Source organism: Channa argus, chromosome 8, assembly GCF_033026475.1.
Source record: "Channa argus isolate prfri chromosome 8, Channa argus male v1.0, whole genome shotgun sequence".
NCBI lineage: Eukaryota > Metazoa > Chordata > Actinopteri > Anabantiformes > Channidae > Channa > Channa argus.
Window position 1 is genome coordinate 13,858,570 of NC_090204.1, and position 14,982 is coordinate 13,873,551.

At 38.0% G+C, this 14,982-nt stretch overlaps 1 protein-coding gene across 7 annotated transcripts in view; it reads right to left on the bottom strand.

The window, feature by feature from the left end:
• Positions 1 to 14,982, bottom strand: part of LOC137131372 (arf-GAP with coiled-coil, ANK repeat and PH domain-containing protein 2-like) — a 49,269-nt gene that overhangs the window by 2,255 nt on the left and 32,032 nt on the right. For 2 of the 7 annotated variants that reach the window (XM_067512532.1, XM_067512531.1), the window contains 14 exons: positions 11,172 to 11,284; positions 10,813 to 10,864; positions 10,226 to 10,326; positions 9,968 to 10,073; positions 9,311 to 9,519; positions 8,365 to 8,434; positions 8,164 to 8,258; positions 6,901 to 7,103; positions 6,069 to 6,170; positions 5,366 to 5,458; positions 4,538 to 4,764; positions 4,196 to 4,305; positions 4,000 to 4,110; positions 3,253 to 3,314 (listed from right to left, as the gene is read on the bottom strand). In XM_067512532.1, coding sequence (XP_067368633.1) covers positions 3,253 to 3,314; positions 4,000 to 4,110; positions 4,196 to 4,305; positions 4,538 to 4,764; positions 5,366 to 5,458; positions 6,069 to 6,170; positions 6,901 to 7,103; positions 8,164 to 8,258; positions 8,365 to 8,434; positions 9,311 to 9,519; positions 9,968 to 10,073; positions 10,226 to 10,326; positions 10,813 to 10,864; positions 11,172 to 11,284 — 1,654 coding nt within the window. Of the gene's footprint in view, positions 1 to 581; positions 3,315 to 3,999; positions 4,111 to 4,195; positions 4,306 to 4,537; positions 4,765 to 5,365; positions 5,459 to 6,068; positions 6,171 to 6,900; positions 7,104 to 8,163; positions 8,259 to 8,364; positions 8,435 to 9,310; positions 9,520 to 9,967; positions 10,074 to 10,225; positions 10,327 to 10,812; positions 10,865 to 11,171; positions 11,285 to 13,309; positions 13,373 to 14,982 lie in introns of all 7 variants that reach the window. The other 5 variants (XR_010914991.1, XR_010914990.1, XM_067512530.1 and 2 more) reach the window with 5 other exon arrangements.

Below are 14,982 nucleotides of genomic sequence, written 5' to 3' on the forward strand. Positions count from 1 at the left end.
CTTAATTTTATCTGTACCTCTCATTCAGAAAAGCAAACATCTTATTTTGTTGGACTCTTTTGTGCTGATTGGTCATATGGTTAAACAGTTTACAAGCCAAAAGGTTAAGGAACCACTAAGAATGCATGACTTCAGATCTAACAACAGCAATAATGTACCATTTCACAATTAATTGAGTTTTTTTTTTTCTACTGGGGAACAGGGCTATAAAATATGATGCACTATAACACATGATGACAAATATTTTCTAACACTACCATGTTTTTATTTATGAAAAATCAGAAATTTGCACTATACGTACTATACGAGCAAACAAGTTATTTCCATTTGCTTTTCAGCATGCTACGATATGATTCTTAAGTATAATTATGTAGCAAAGAAAGTGTGAAATATTGAAATAGTCGTGATAACCCTCAGTTTTTCACTCTTCAGCACAGAAAATGTGTGTTTCATACAAGAGCATTTGAGCAATGTTGGTGTTACCTACTAGAGTCTAAGCCCATCTCAGTACAGTACTTACTACCAGCCCTCGGGGGGAAATGAATGCAATAAAATATTACAAAAAGAGACTAAAACTTAACTGTGATCCAATAATACTGAGGAAATCCTTTATGGATGGATATAAGCAGGAGAAAATAGAGCAGGAGAAAATATCAAGAGTTAAGCTGAGTGAGGAGCTCATGCAAAATGACACTGTCATCAGAACAAGAGTGAAAAAGAAAAGTCAGCCATACCTGTCAGAGTGTCAGCGTGGCTCGAAATATGAAACAAAACAACGCAGAGGGAGAGAAAAGATGGGAAAGAACAGAACAAGCAAAAGGCAAATGTTGGAGATAAACAGCCACAGAACTTTTACATTAGCTACTAGATATCGATTTAGAAATAAAGGACAAGCCACATTAGTCTTTGTCAACAACTGTATTGTGATTAAAGTGCAGCAGTTTATGTACAAAATACAGTTGTATTGGCTTGAGCACCCCAAAGAAAACAGAGAACAGAAAAAAGGCACAAACTCTGGGGAGGAGAGTGAGACAAGCAAAACAGTGGGATAATTTAGGGAAAGAGGTGGATGACAACACCAAAGAAGAGTGTGTTTTAGAAGAGAAAGAGTCTTGTCCTTTTCATTCATATATAGTCTCCATATTTTGTAAATCGTTATTTAAAAAAGCAAACACAAAAAACAAAACAAAAACTGAGTAAACCACTGAGAACCATCGCTCCTCACTTCCTATACATAGCAAATCAGAAACACTTTATTTATGAGGTCAGTATTCACATTCATTACCCCAGAACATCCCTCATCAACTGACTGGAGGTGTTGATGTAGACGCCCCCAGGTATCAGAGGGGACCGTGAGCTGGCGCTGGCAACAAGGCAAATACTTTCACAAAGCAGAACTGAAGTGAGGTGCATTCTGTGACTGGAAGCATATACTATGTAGAGTACATATACTGCGCTTGTTCCCTGAAAAACACCTTCAACAGCAACACTTTCTATATCATTCTCTATCAACAACTATTGCACACGCTAAAGAACAGGAATGAATGACAATTCTTATCATTCACAAAAATGATGAGAATTTATCATTCTTGTGATAGGTCCAAAACATTCCTGACTAATTTTAAAAAACTAAACTGGCCACAGAGGGTATTCTACTTTGTTTACAAAAATACAAATAAAAATAAGCCAACTACCAAGGGCAGCACATCTTTTCTTAAATTATTATGAACAAATAAATGTTGATGTATCATTATTGGTTAATCACTTGTCAGCCTGTGAAGTGCTTAAAATCAGCTCCACCTTTACCAACATTGACGTTTGACCCTGACTTTTTATTAATTACTGTACAGTATTACCATAAAGAGTGTCGTTTAAAATACACTTTTTTTTTTTGTGGAGATCTTACGTTTATAGGGCCGTGTAGCTACAGAGTGCTCAAAGTGGCCATGCCGACTCTTAATGTCCTCCATGACATTATCTGGACCACCTGACATGACATGAGTCGATCAATACGATGGCAACTAAAACACTTTTCACGTTACAAGTCAGGATTTTCCACGGTTACCGGCAATGAACAAGCCCACTTAATGAATTCTTAACAAAAACACAATATTGTCATAACAGGAAGTAAATATGTCACAATCAACAAAAGCAAAGCAAAGATGTCCCTCATGGGATCCAACCACGTGCAACCGGACTCACTCTCTACTCTGCTTATTCTGTTAGACTATAAATAAATGTAAATATGCACATCATTTACAACATGTACAGTATGTACATACTTGTTATTCTTTTCCTACAATGATCTTTATAAAATGGAAACTCATCTAAAATACCTTTTCTCTGACCAGGCAAATCGCCACCATGGGATCCATACTGTCATGGGAAAAGGTAAAGTAGCTGCATAACAATAAACAGTAATGTGCATAAGTTCCTTGTGTTGAGTCAATTCAAAAAACTAAATTGGTGGTTTTTAGACAAACATTATGACTTGACTGGTCGGATGATAAAAAGTGTCATTCAAAAGTCAAAATTATTGCAAGAATATTAAAAACTGTTGTCACTTGAGGTCTGAGTGTCACTGGATGTCACTTTTTTTTTGCAAAGATACTGTGACTGATAGCAGACAAATAATATTAATACAAAGACTAAAAGTATTTTACCCCGATTTCAATTAACTACTATAAATCAGAGAACACCTCTAAAATAGAAGGATTTAGAAAAATTGTCATCAATTAAACCTAAATGCCAAAAGTACACATCATCTAGTAAGAAGTGTCTTCTTTAATTAATACTGTCAATTATTCTGTTAGTAACAGTTGCTTACAGTAATTTGGAAGGAGGATGTTTCACTCTGGAACAAAACTCTTTAGAAATCTCCAGAGTCGATGGCTTTAAACCTGCTCCATTAACACAGTTAGCACCTGATATTATACCACCAAGGTGCAGCTTATCCATCACCCAAGTGTTAGAGGAAACACAGGAGCAAAGCTGACAGTCACTCTAATCAGTCATCACAGCCCTATTTCTCCAAACCTGGTGAGCTCTTCATAAAAGTCAAACAAATCTGCTGTTTGACGTCAACTGACCCCAACTCTGGAACCTCTGCCTCAAGATTTCCTATTATGCCCATGTTTGCAGTATGATGCTCTTGTGTTATGGGCAGAAGTTAGTCATCCAGCTGCAGGCTAATAAACTCCTGCATGCACTTCCTGTACTGCATCTCGGTGGGGCTGTTGGTGTTATATTGACCTGACTGGCTGTAGGGTCCTTCCGCTTCTCTCATCTCCTCGTTCATCTTGGCAAGTCGCAGCCTGGGCATAAAGTAAAGAAACAGATGTCATAGGTTAACAGACAGACATAGAGAATATGATGTGCCAAAGATCAAAATCATTTTTTTTTTAACAGTGTTTTTTTTTTCCTTCCCAAAATGTATGTGTCATATCAGATGTACTGCTAATTATAAAAATATGTTCAGTTCAGTTCTGACTGTTTCTAGATATCAGCCACTGTTTAAAGCAAATGGTCTGTTTATATAGCGCTTTACAATGTTGCTATGCAAGATGCTCATCTGAGCTACCAGGAGCAACATGTGGTCCTTGGGTGATTGCTCCACCTACTGAACTACAGTCGACCTTTTAAGTACAATTTCCTAATTTTTTCTCTGATTAAGTGGTGACACCTTGTGGCCAAAAGGGTGGGATTCTAGTTGTTGTAAACATACAATGTAAGGAGGGCTAGATTTTGGCCAGAAAAGTCTAAGTTCTTCCAAATGATAATAAAATACACAAAAAGCCAAGAAATAAATGTATTTTGAAAACATCCGACTACAGATGTGACACAGTGTGTCACAGTGAATTCTAATTTGAGAAAACATCAGGAATTTCTTTGTAGACAAAGGTAGATAGCAGTTGTTTCAAAGCTCAAACATCCCTCGCAGCATAAATAATGCAAGAAAAAACAATATTAACTATAGCAATGAGAAAAAGTTACGCTTACAGTGTGACGATGTCTGCATTGGCCGCATCCACTGCTATGGTCAGGGGTGTTTTCTCATCAATGTCTACAGCATTTTGATTTGCTCCTCTTTTTAAAAACAAACACACTTGCCTGAAACAGAGAAAGGAGTTAAACATAATGGCATTCTTGAAAATTCCCTATTACTATTCCCTGAGTCTGGTGTGTGGAAACAAACCCTGTGTGTCCCAGCATGGTGGCGTGATGAAGGGGTCCTCGGCCCTGAGCGTCCTGCTGGTTCACATTCGCTGCATTTTGAAGCAGGAACTCGCAGGTGACCAGTGAACCCTGCACAATACACAATTCATTACCTTGTACTGTCCAATCACAGAATGTTCACAGAAGCATTCAGAAGTCTTCATCCATCACTGCACTTTAAGCAGCAACAGGTTATTGTGTGCTTTAATCATTCTTAGTTGAGTGTTTTAAATTGTCTGTGGCAATCTTTAATTCATTTCCTTTCTTCTTAACGATCAGTATGTGTTAACAATCTGACAGGATAATGTGCAGATACACTCACCCCCTGGACGGCCATAATAAGTGGGGTCCTCTTGTCGTCCTCTGTGTTGACCCAATTCACCTCAGCTCCATGGGCCAGTGCTTCAGCCATATCTGGCAGGCTACGGGCGCACGATGCCCAGTAAAGCTGCAGACCAGAGCTGTACTCTTTGGGTTCATAAAAAACCACCTCTTTACAGGGTGATGAAGCAGGCAGCGTGGCAGGCATGGGTGGTGACTCAGCAACATCTGAAAACGGGAGGAAAGATGTGAGCAAGCGAGACAAAGTCAGGCAGTATAGGTGTGTTTTTAACAAGAGTTTATTTTTTCAGAGTTTTGGAATTAGCAAATTTAATCAGCTCAATAAAACCAACCTAATACTTTATCCTTTAAAAGGGGGAGACTATTGACCTTTATTGTCATGTAGTCACAGCAAAAAACCCTCTGCTTTGTTTTCTGCTGAATTCAAAATTATTGTGATTGGTCCCTGCCTAGGTGAAGGTCGCACTGCATGATAATTGCATTGAGTCAAGCCTTTCTCATCTTTTCTACATAGTGTATCTAAGCTACATTTGAGTCTTAAGCTTAGCAGGTGATGTTATTGGTCCAGCTTTTGAATGTGATGCGTGAACATCCTCTTATAAGTAATAGCACTGGATCAGAAAGCATTAATAACTGCATAGAGTCTGAGGTTTCTTCTCTCTCAGGTGTCATTCTTGCCCACCAGCAACATTGTATCACCCTGATGCTTGTGATAGCTGCTACTAAACTTGGCTAATACTGTGCTTGCTTTAGATGTAACTAGACAGGGATTTCTATGTGATGACAAGTTTGTGTACGTGTGTCTTACCTGCATCTGCCAGGCTGTTATTGGAGGGGGTAGTGGCCAACATCTCCCTGCTCCCATCAGCGCTGTTCTGGATGCCACTATCTGCACTTTTTACTGCAAAGAAAATTGTCTGGATCACTTGTTTTTGAAACACACATATACTTTACTGGATGTATAAAATAAAAGGAACACCTTCGTTTTGGTGGTAAAAATCAAAATTAATTTAGATCTCACACACAGAGCACCTTTTTATACTGTTGTTAAGAAGACCTTTAATAAATGTATTTGTCTACAAGCTTTTGATAGATGCAAATTTTTTTAGCCTGATTCCCAAAAACAGCAGGTGATCCTAATATTTTGTATATTAGAATATACAGATCAAAATCTGTTAAAATCAATACAAAGAGAAGTGAATGACAGATCCCCACCATCAGCTTATGTTTTAAGTCCCTAAACACCAAAAACATGATGAGATAGATATAAGTGTGAAAGCCAGATGCTGATTAAAACTATACGAGAAGAACGTATTTCAATCCCAGGATAACAAAACATGGCGTGTTCTGCAATGGTCCTAATTAGACAAAGTGGTCTATTAGGAAGGTCTGGATGAGGGAGGAACAGAGGGGTGTATGCAGGGTTGTTAGTCTACAGCCCCAAAGCAACACATACAAATGGACAAAGGGGGGTGGAGAAGCAAGCAAAACACTAAGCATTTAGTACTTACTGCTCCTGAGCTTGGAGGAGGTGTCAAAGTAGGAGAAGAGCGAGTCAAGCTCATCAGGACAGAAGAGAGAGTCGCGGCGGGCCTCCAAGCCACTGGCAACAGCTACGCAAGGGATGATTTGGTAATTGGAGGGTGAAGGGTGTAAATTAAGTGTCAGGGTAGGGATGGAAGGTTTTGGGGTAGGCAGTGAGAGCAGGGGTTAATCCAGAAGCACAGACCAGCCAGGAGAGGAAGCAATGTGAACAAGAGATTGAGAAGACAGAGAGAGAGGAAAGTAGGGTGAACGCACAGATAGTTAGACTACCAGCTCAGCTAACTTTGGAAAAGACAGAGGCAATGGGAGCCAAAGAGAGCTTAGACATATGCTGTTCACAGGGAAAGTACAGTATGCCGATGGATGAACACTTCTCCACAGTGCAAACATCACACACAGCTTAGAAAAGAAAAAGTGGCCACAACCACAAATGACACTGGCTTTGATGGCCGATGCAGCGTGCACTGATCACTGTAGAACTAGAAGTTCTGTTTATGGGATGGTGTAAGAAACATTCAAACTCCTCGGTAAAAATGACCAGTCAGTATTTAAATGTGTCAAAACGTACCCCTACATGTCCCAAATTCCTAAAGCTAAACTATAAGGCAAATTGATTCTCAAAGCCATCATTAAAAGCCAGTACACACTTTGTTGTTTATCATGGGTTTTATTGCCATATGCATGATGATGAGATTTAATTTCAGTTGGATCCTGTAAATCATTCGCAATTAACATTCAGTCAAGAAAAAGTTACAGAAGGCACAAGATGTGCTTTATACACACATTTTTTGCACTGACCTGACTGTCCTGAGACATTTGAGCCAGGTCGCAGTTTGGGGGTGGGTGGAGGTGCCCTTGGAGGGAGATGCTCAGAGCTGCTGCTGAGCCTTTTCTCCTGTTTGCTCAGAGAAACCACTTTGTTCTGAAGCTCTGCATCTGATGGCCGGCGTACGAACCGACGATCAACATACTTTGCTTTGATGTATGCTTCTACCTCATTTCTAACAGAAACAAGAAGCATAACTCTTTAGATTACAGCCCGCGACTTACAGGGCAGGTACAGCAAACTCACTGAGTACTTATTAGTAACAAATGTGTACCTCCACAGTACCTAGGGATACATATTTGTTGTTACTTGATAACAATAAGCAAACTTTGAGGAATGACGGTAACAAGATCAGAAAAAGAAACATACATACAGTGTTGTGTAGTAAAGGTGTAATTATTAAATAATTGCATAAAAGGTGTAATAATTTATGATTTAGCTACTGTGCAACTCCAGGTAAGAACAGGATAAGAAGCCCTGTTATACAGGGTAAGAACCTACTGTATAACAATACATAACAAAGATATATAATTTTTGAGAAAATAAATAACAACCATACTTTTATTTTTATTTCCTGAAAGCATGGAAAGCCAATTTATATCAGTTGAACTTTAGTATTCTAAACAACTTGTTGATAAATCATAAATATCATATACTGGGTGTGGGTTAGCGCTTCCGCCTCTTTTCTCAAAAAAGACTATATCTCAACCCCTTTGTTACTGGTTGTGATACATTAATTGCAACAAATGAGGGCTGTAATTTAAAAGTGGAGCCTCTTACCCCCATAGTTATATACGGATAAGAAATGCAAAAGAAATAATGTAACCAAGGTGTCAATCTAAAACTAATTTATGTCTATTTAAGGTTTTGAAACCTGGCTTCAGACAGCCAAAAAGAAAACTGGATTAAAAAAAGACAAGTGTAAAAACAAGACAGATTAAGCAAACTGTACATGTGTTAACATGTTAATGTAGATATTATAAACCAGCATGTTTGAGTTATCACCATGATGCCCGAATTAGTTTTCCTTTATAGTTAGTTTTCTATATATTAAACAAAAAACTCCAGACTATTATGTTTTTAATAACCTCAACATTTCAATGTCAGAAACAGACACAAAAAAAGCAATTCATACCAATTAACTAATTATTAAAATTAGTTTTTTTTTATTTTCCTGCTGAACATTAGGGAAAATCTCGATCTGAACATCACCACGTTTTTTACTAGTACTGTACCTTGGGTCACCTGGCTGTGGTTTTCTGGCTCCTAGCTCCTCTCGCCGAGCTTCGTAGATCTTGTTGATCACCCTGTTCCCCAGTTCACACATCAACTAAAATAGGAAAAAATAAATGGTGCAAATAAAGAAATAGGACTTTCTTTTTTGAACTGCACAGTTCAGGTACATAGTTTATGTAGATTAGCTGTTCCTCACTCACCTTAAGTAGTTCTGGTTCCCATGTATCCAAAGTGAGAGACCGAACCTTGGAGAAATGCACTCCCAGACTCCTGCAGATGCAGTAAGCAAGTTATTATCACAGGATTAATACTTTTTTTTTTAAATGACTAGACAAAAACTAAAACACTGGAATGTCTTACATACATACATACAGAAGAGATGCTTCTGGTTTCATTCATTTTAAATAGAGTGGAGAATATGTTAGAACAACCCCTTCTTATAATGCACTCCATTGCACAGGTGGTCATGTTATGCCTGATTGGTGTATATGTATTATATAGGTGTAAACATCTCTACTATTTAATCTCTTACCTGAAATGCTTTCCTATTTTCAACACACCCTTTATGGAAACAGTACAAATACTGTACGCATGATGGTCTTAGGCCGTAGTGAGAAAGTCCACCTAGGGGACTGTTTTTGTTCTGTTTTGGGTTTTTTATAAGAAGAAAAGTACTGGGACTAAAGTAAAATCTACCTGAACAAGGACATACTTTTCCCTGAGGAAGTCACACTGGGTGATCATACACTGATTTTACATCTCAGAAGTCCCAAAAGACCAAACATTTTGTCCATGATACTCGTAAATGAAAATAAAGTAAAGCAGAGTAAAGCAGTCAAGTTTTATTAGTGTTAGTGTTTCTATAAGACCTTTGTATTTTGTATAAAATGTAAATAAATAAATGTGAAATTATTAGATACCGTGAGGCTGTCCTTTCTGGAAATAGTCATCTATAACCATAATTCTAACACTAATATAATATTTAACAATATTTAAGGTTTCTTTTCCATTTTATTTTGTTTTTATTTTTTTATTGCCTCTATGGCTCTTTAGTTTTGCCACTATTGATTTGTGCCACATTTTTTATATCTTGGTTTATGCCATCTGTATGAAAAAATGTGCTGACTAAATCTCACAGTGCTCTACCTGTGAATACCAGAGCACTGTATACAAAGGGTGATGCCCAGATTGATGCTGGCCCAGCGGGGTTCTGGTTGGCCACAGTCGCAACAGCAGGCATTGCCTGGGATGGCTAGGACCTTCTGCAGGGCACTCTCCCCTTTCAGAGATTTCTCCTTGGATTCCCCACCAGAGTCCAGGCTGCCTGTGGATGTCGATGACTTTCTGTCCAGCTTCTGACATTAGAAAGATGGAGAAATACACATTTGCTCTTGGGCATAATTTGGGCAGACAGGACAGGATGAAACTTTATTCTTGTGGCTTACAGAAAATTTATTTAAACGTTTAATAAATTTGTCCATTCATGCATTGCATCTTTCTTCTTAATTTTACTCAATTATATTTTTTGAGGCCATGATAAAAAGTAATCCCTATAAAAACGTGTTTTAGCTACTTGTTGAGCAAGTAAACACCATGGAAAGAGAAAGAGAAATTCTACATTATCAAAAGACTACTGCAGATCTTTCATTTTTTTCCCCCAATATTCATGTGAGAAATTAGTGAGGTGAAAATATCACCTCAATTAGGACAGTCAGAACTGTACTGTAAGCACAATTTGATCGGTTATGTAATTTGGGTGCATAAATCACTTCATTCATCTAGTCAGCCTGACTATTTTTTTACCTCTCCCTCATCTCCCTTGTCGCGGAAGGCGGTGGCGATGCTGTTCTGGACGGCTTTGATCCAGGCCTGTCGCAGCTTCTCTGAGTCTGCCTGCATCATACAGCTCCTGTTGAGACAGAAATACGTTACCGTCTGCTAGATGTGTTGGTGCATGCGGCAGAAGATGGGTACACGACAACTCCACCTTCCCATGTTTTTATACAGTACATACTGCAGCTGCTCATTAGACCAACAGATGTTTCAGAAACTCAGACTTACTTAGTAGGTGACACCACTTCGAAACAGAAGCGACGCTCTATGTCTTCACAGTGTTTGACTGTACATAGTCTAAGGTCTTCCACCACCACTGTAGGATTGTCCTGAGGGAACAGCAGCTTTTGTTAAAAAGCAGCACACAGACAGAGGTGAACATTATTTATCTCCTATAATATGTAAAAAGATTCCCTAACTGACTAAAAAATTAAATTATCCAAATGTAAATGTGTGTGAGGTGTGGTCAATCTTTTGTCAACTTCAGGTGACTATGTAACGAGTTAGTGTGGTTATACCCAAGGCATGGGGTAAAATGCTAAATGCCCAGTGCAAATACATGCCAATCCCTGCCTGTGGAATTGAGATGTAACTTAAGACTGTATTTATTTGTTAAAAAAAGAGAGGGAGAATGCTTTGACTTGAATGGATTTAAAGGTTCCTTCTACACTACACATCAGATTTGAATTGTCTTCTAGTGCTTTCATTTGAGACTACAACATCCTGTTAAAAATACATGAGTGGTATGTTTGGGCTGGAAGTCAAACACATGCATATTTGATTGTGGTCCGTGTGCAGGGAGTCACTTGACATACCTTAAATTTCTTCTGGTAAACTAGCTGATTGTTTTGAATGGAGAACCACCGCCTGAAAGAAGATCACAAGTTCAATAAAAAATAGTCACATTCAAGTGATGCCCCTAAAATAACTTGCCTAGAAAAATAAAAATCGATTTGTGTATTTTGTAGGGGGTGGGAGAAAAAAAAAAAAAAAGTACTACCAGTGGAATTTTAAAATACTCTATTTTATGTTTGCATGAGTTGTGGAGCTGTACATTTTGATGAAAAGTTTTAAATTCTTTATAGCACAACAGCTATTCTTTATTGTTCAATTTAATTCTTGATTCAATTTAATTTTTATTCCTAAAATGCTAATTAAACTTTGTCTGCTGTACCTATTCCATGTCTTGAAAGCATTGCTGGCCCTTTTAAACAGATAACCCTCCATAGCGATGCCATTGTCTGCATCCACATTGTACTCCAGCTTGGTGTCGTCATTCGAGAAATCCTGAGAAAAAGAATAAAAAGAAGGCAAATAATGGCTCTGTAAAAAATGTTATTTTGCACAGCATTCTTGTAAATCCTTTTACGAGGAGTCGGAGGACTGCACCTTTCCAAAAGTCACAAATATGGACTTACAGTTTTTACTTGAGCTTGTACAAAGCAGCACTGAAAAAAAGCTTCACACTAAGAGCCAGACATGGCAGAAACCTAAGCTCCAAATATACAGTGTACATAGCAAAGTCCTAGAGAGGCTCTAATGTGGCTTTACACATCGTTTCTCTGAAGGCTTCAAACTGCTCACCCACATCTTCCCCTCTCTCATATCAAAATAGTGGGGGAAATAAACATATGCCAGGAAAGACCTAGTTTTGTTCTGACAACAAAGGTACATACAACATTTAGTTTGTGTGTAAGACACACAAGAATTAAGTAAGTAAAGCGAATTATTAATGTATAAGATTACCAACTCAGGATTTAAAATCAATAGTTTGAATAGACCCACAATGTCCAATATTTCCTCCTAAACCTGCGGAAAACTAATCTTTGAATTGGCACTGAGGCTAGATTAAGAATACAGGATATATAGTATGAAAATGCAAATGGAATATGGTTTATATTAACTAGGTAAGTAGTAAAATAGCTATTGTTGTCCAGTGAATAAAGATGCCAAGATGAGCTTTCGTTCATCCTTCTGCTTTTGATGTAACTCTATCTGCTGTGTTGTCATTGGTCTGTCCCTGTGGCAAGTCTAACTTTAACTACCTGAGCTTTCCTAAAACCCTCCCAGCTTTCTCAGCTTCAGGTGAAATGACTACCATGATGAATACATGTGTGTCAGTTTACACCAAGTGTCACTGTCTTCACAACCAATTACAGCTCAATAGCTTTAGTTCTGTTACTGTAATGAGATGAGGAATCATCTCTTCTTCAGAAAGGCAGCAATTATCCGATTGTCTCAAACTAAAAAGAAAAAAAAAACATTTAGCTGTGACCAAAACATGACTGAGCAACATAACTAAAAGACAAATCTCAGAGTAAAACACATTGGGTAAAATATGTTAATACTGATCATTCTGATTGCTGAAACTTAAAGTATATTTTGACTCAACTGCTGCGGACTCCAAATATTTTTGTTCTGCTAGAAGTTTCTTTGTATCATGTGACCGTGTTGTTTGTAGAACTCAATCCACATGCATGCTCTACAAACTTGTAAAAAAAAGATCAGTCAACGGGATCTAGACAGATACCGACATGTTCCAATGGATTAATGTACTGCATCTGTGTTTGATGTAGTAATGTGATCATCACTTCTCAGTCTTTATATTTTTCTAGCATATGCATGCATCACCCTGCTCAGTGTAACCTGAGCAAAAGCTTGACAAGTCAAATCCTACTGCTCTATTATAAACCAGATGCATGCAGGCACACACATACACAAAACCAGAGGAAAATAAAATTCTCCTGCATGACATTCACCGGGACTAATTGGCAAACTTGAATTTGGCTAAGGCACTGAAACTGTCCACTCTGATAGATGTGTTCATCCACTAACACAGACAGCCACAAATGGTCTCTTACTACAACTGACGAGAAACAATAATTTAAAAAAAAAAAAGTAAAAAAACAAAACAAAACATACAGTATATGCTTTTAGCATGAAAACCTTTGATCCTCTTCTTCCAAGCAATAGTGCAGTAGTGCAGTAGTGGTCAAAATTTTAAGCAAGGCTGCCTTTACTTCTTTAAACAACTTTCATCTGACAACAGATATTTGTCATACAGACAAAAGTTGTGATCAACTGTAGAGCAATAAGCCACTCACGAAACTTAGTTTACTATATGGGCCACTGACACCAATGATAACGCATTAAAATAAAGCATGCTTCATATTCAAGACACATCGACACTTATGAAATTGGTGAAGCGAAAAACACTGCACTACAGTCTTAGTGTGCAGAAGAGATGAAAGACAGCAAAGTAAGGTCACAAAACGAAAGTCAGATGTAAACTGATGCAATGACTCTACGTACGGAGGTCGACCTCCAAGCACAAAAGCTGCGGCAGTCTGGCAAAGAGTCGAGCTCTGTCACCTCCTAAAAGTCACATGCAGCAAGAGAACGACACACAGAGAAAAGAAATACAGTATGTATTTCCATACACTAACATAGGTATTTTAAATACCACAGTTTTCTCAAACAAAAATGGTGCACACAAGAAGCTTATCACTATAAATAGCGATGAGCAGAGATACTGTTGCTTGCATGGACACAAACATACTCTAAGTAACATACTCTACTCCTTCTGATGTTCACTCACCAGATACCAAACATAGTAAAAACGACTGAAAATCTTCATTTTTCATCAATTTTATCTTCTTGTAAAGTGTATGTGTAAATAATTGGACTGAGAGGCCAATGAATTTTTGCTATCTCAATGTGCCCGTGTATGTACCATCTTAACGAATAGCACAATGAGCATGGACTGTCTCTTTAAAACAAAGACTCAACACCTCCTCTCTTGTACCTACCTATCAAAACTTTTGTCACTCTCTGTGCTCCTCCTCCCGAAGCCTAATGGTCTAACTGAAAATGGTCTGTGCTTAGTAGTGTGAGTAGTGTGTGTGTGTGTGTGTGTGTGTGTGTGTGTGTGTGTGTGTGTGTGTGTGTGTGTGTGTGTGTGTGTGTGTGTGTGTGAGATGCTGGTGTGACTGTTTTCTCCTCACCCTCTCTTCCACAGCATGTTTGGGTTATATAAAAAAACCCTCTTACTCCCTGTCTGACTCGTAGCATCACAGTGACACTGTCGCGCTGTGGTTGCAGAGCAGCTGTTCAGTAATGCACAGAAGCAGATAAAGAAAGCATCCTAAACACAAACCCAAACAACAGATAAACTCTTCCTCAGGCTTTTTTAATGTTTCAAATTTTATGGTTGTTGTGTTTGTAGGCTCATATGAGATGTGAGCCACATTACAGAATATAGATGCTCTGGAAAGCCCTTCTGGCATTTAGTATTCATATTCTGGCTTAAACCTGCGTATAAAAACATAAAAAAAAAACACTGTCTATCCAGTGGAGATTAAAGTTTATTTAGTAAGTGATGATGACAGCACCATGAGTAAACAACCTTCATCACAAACACAAAAGGTTTTGAGGTGTGGGGCATATAGAAAACTGTTGTTGGAGTTAATGCAAAATGCTCTCATAAGTTTATCATTAAATCAGTTATTATGCATGTAAAAATGTCATGAAGCTAAAAATTATAATATCCGTAGGGAAATGCAATTTTCTTTTTGTTGAAAGGGATGTTATAAAATTTGTATTCAAAGCACCTCTCAGGAACAGGTATTAAAATTAAGATATCGGTACTTATATCAATTTAACACCACATAGCCTTCCCAGACAAAATTTACAAGGTCCCACAGAATTAGCGGGGAAGGGGTAAAATTGCATTCATTTTTGTAATTGCAAGATTATAAATTCCTAGAGGGACTTGTTTTTGGTAGTGTTCAGCGTAAAAATGTTCACACCCTACTTTGCCTGCACAAATGAAACCCAAACACTGACTATCAGCATGTTTCACTCCATTCAGCTAGAAAAGAAAGGAAATGAAAACCTGCTCTAAGTAACCCAATACCAAATACAGTACAGCTGGTTCATCATCTTTTAATAACTGAACCCAACAGAGTATAAAACAAGCAGCATGA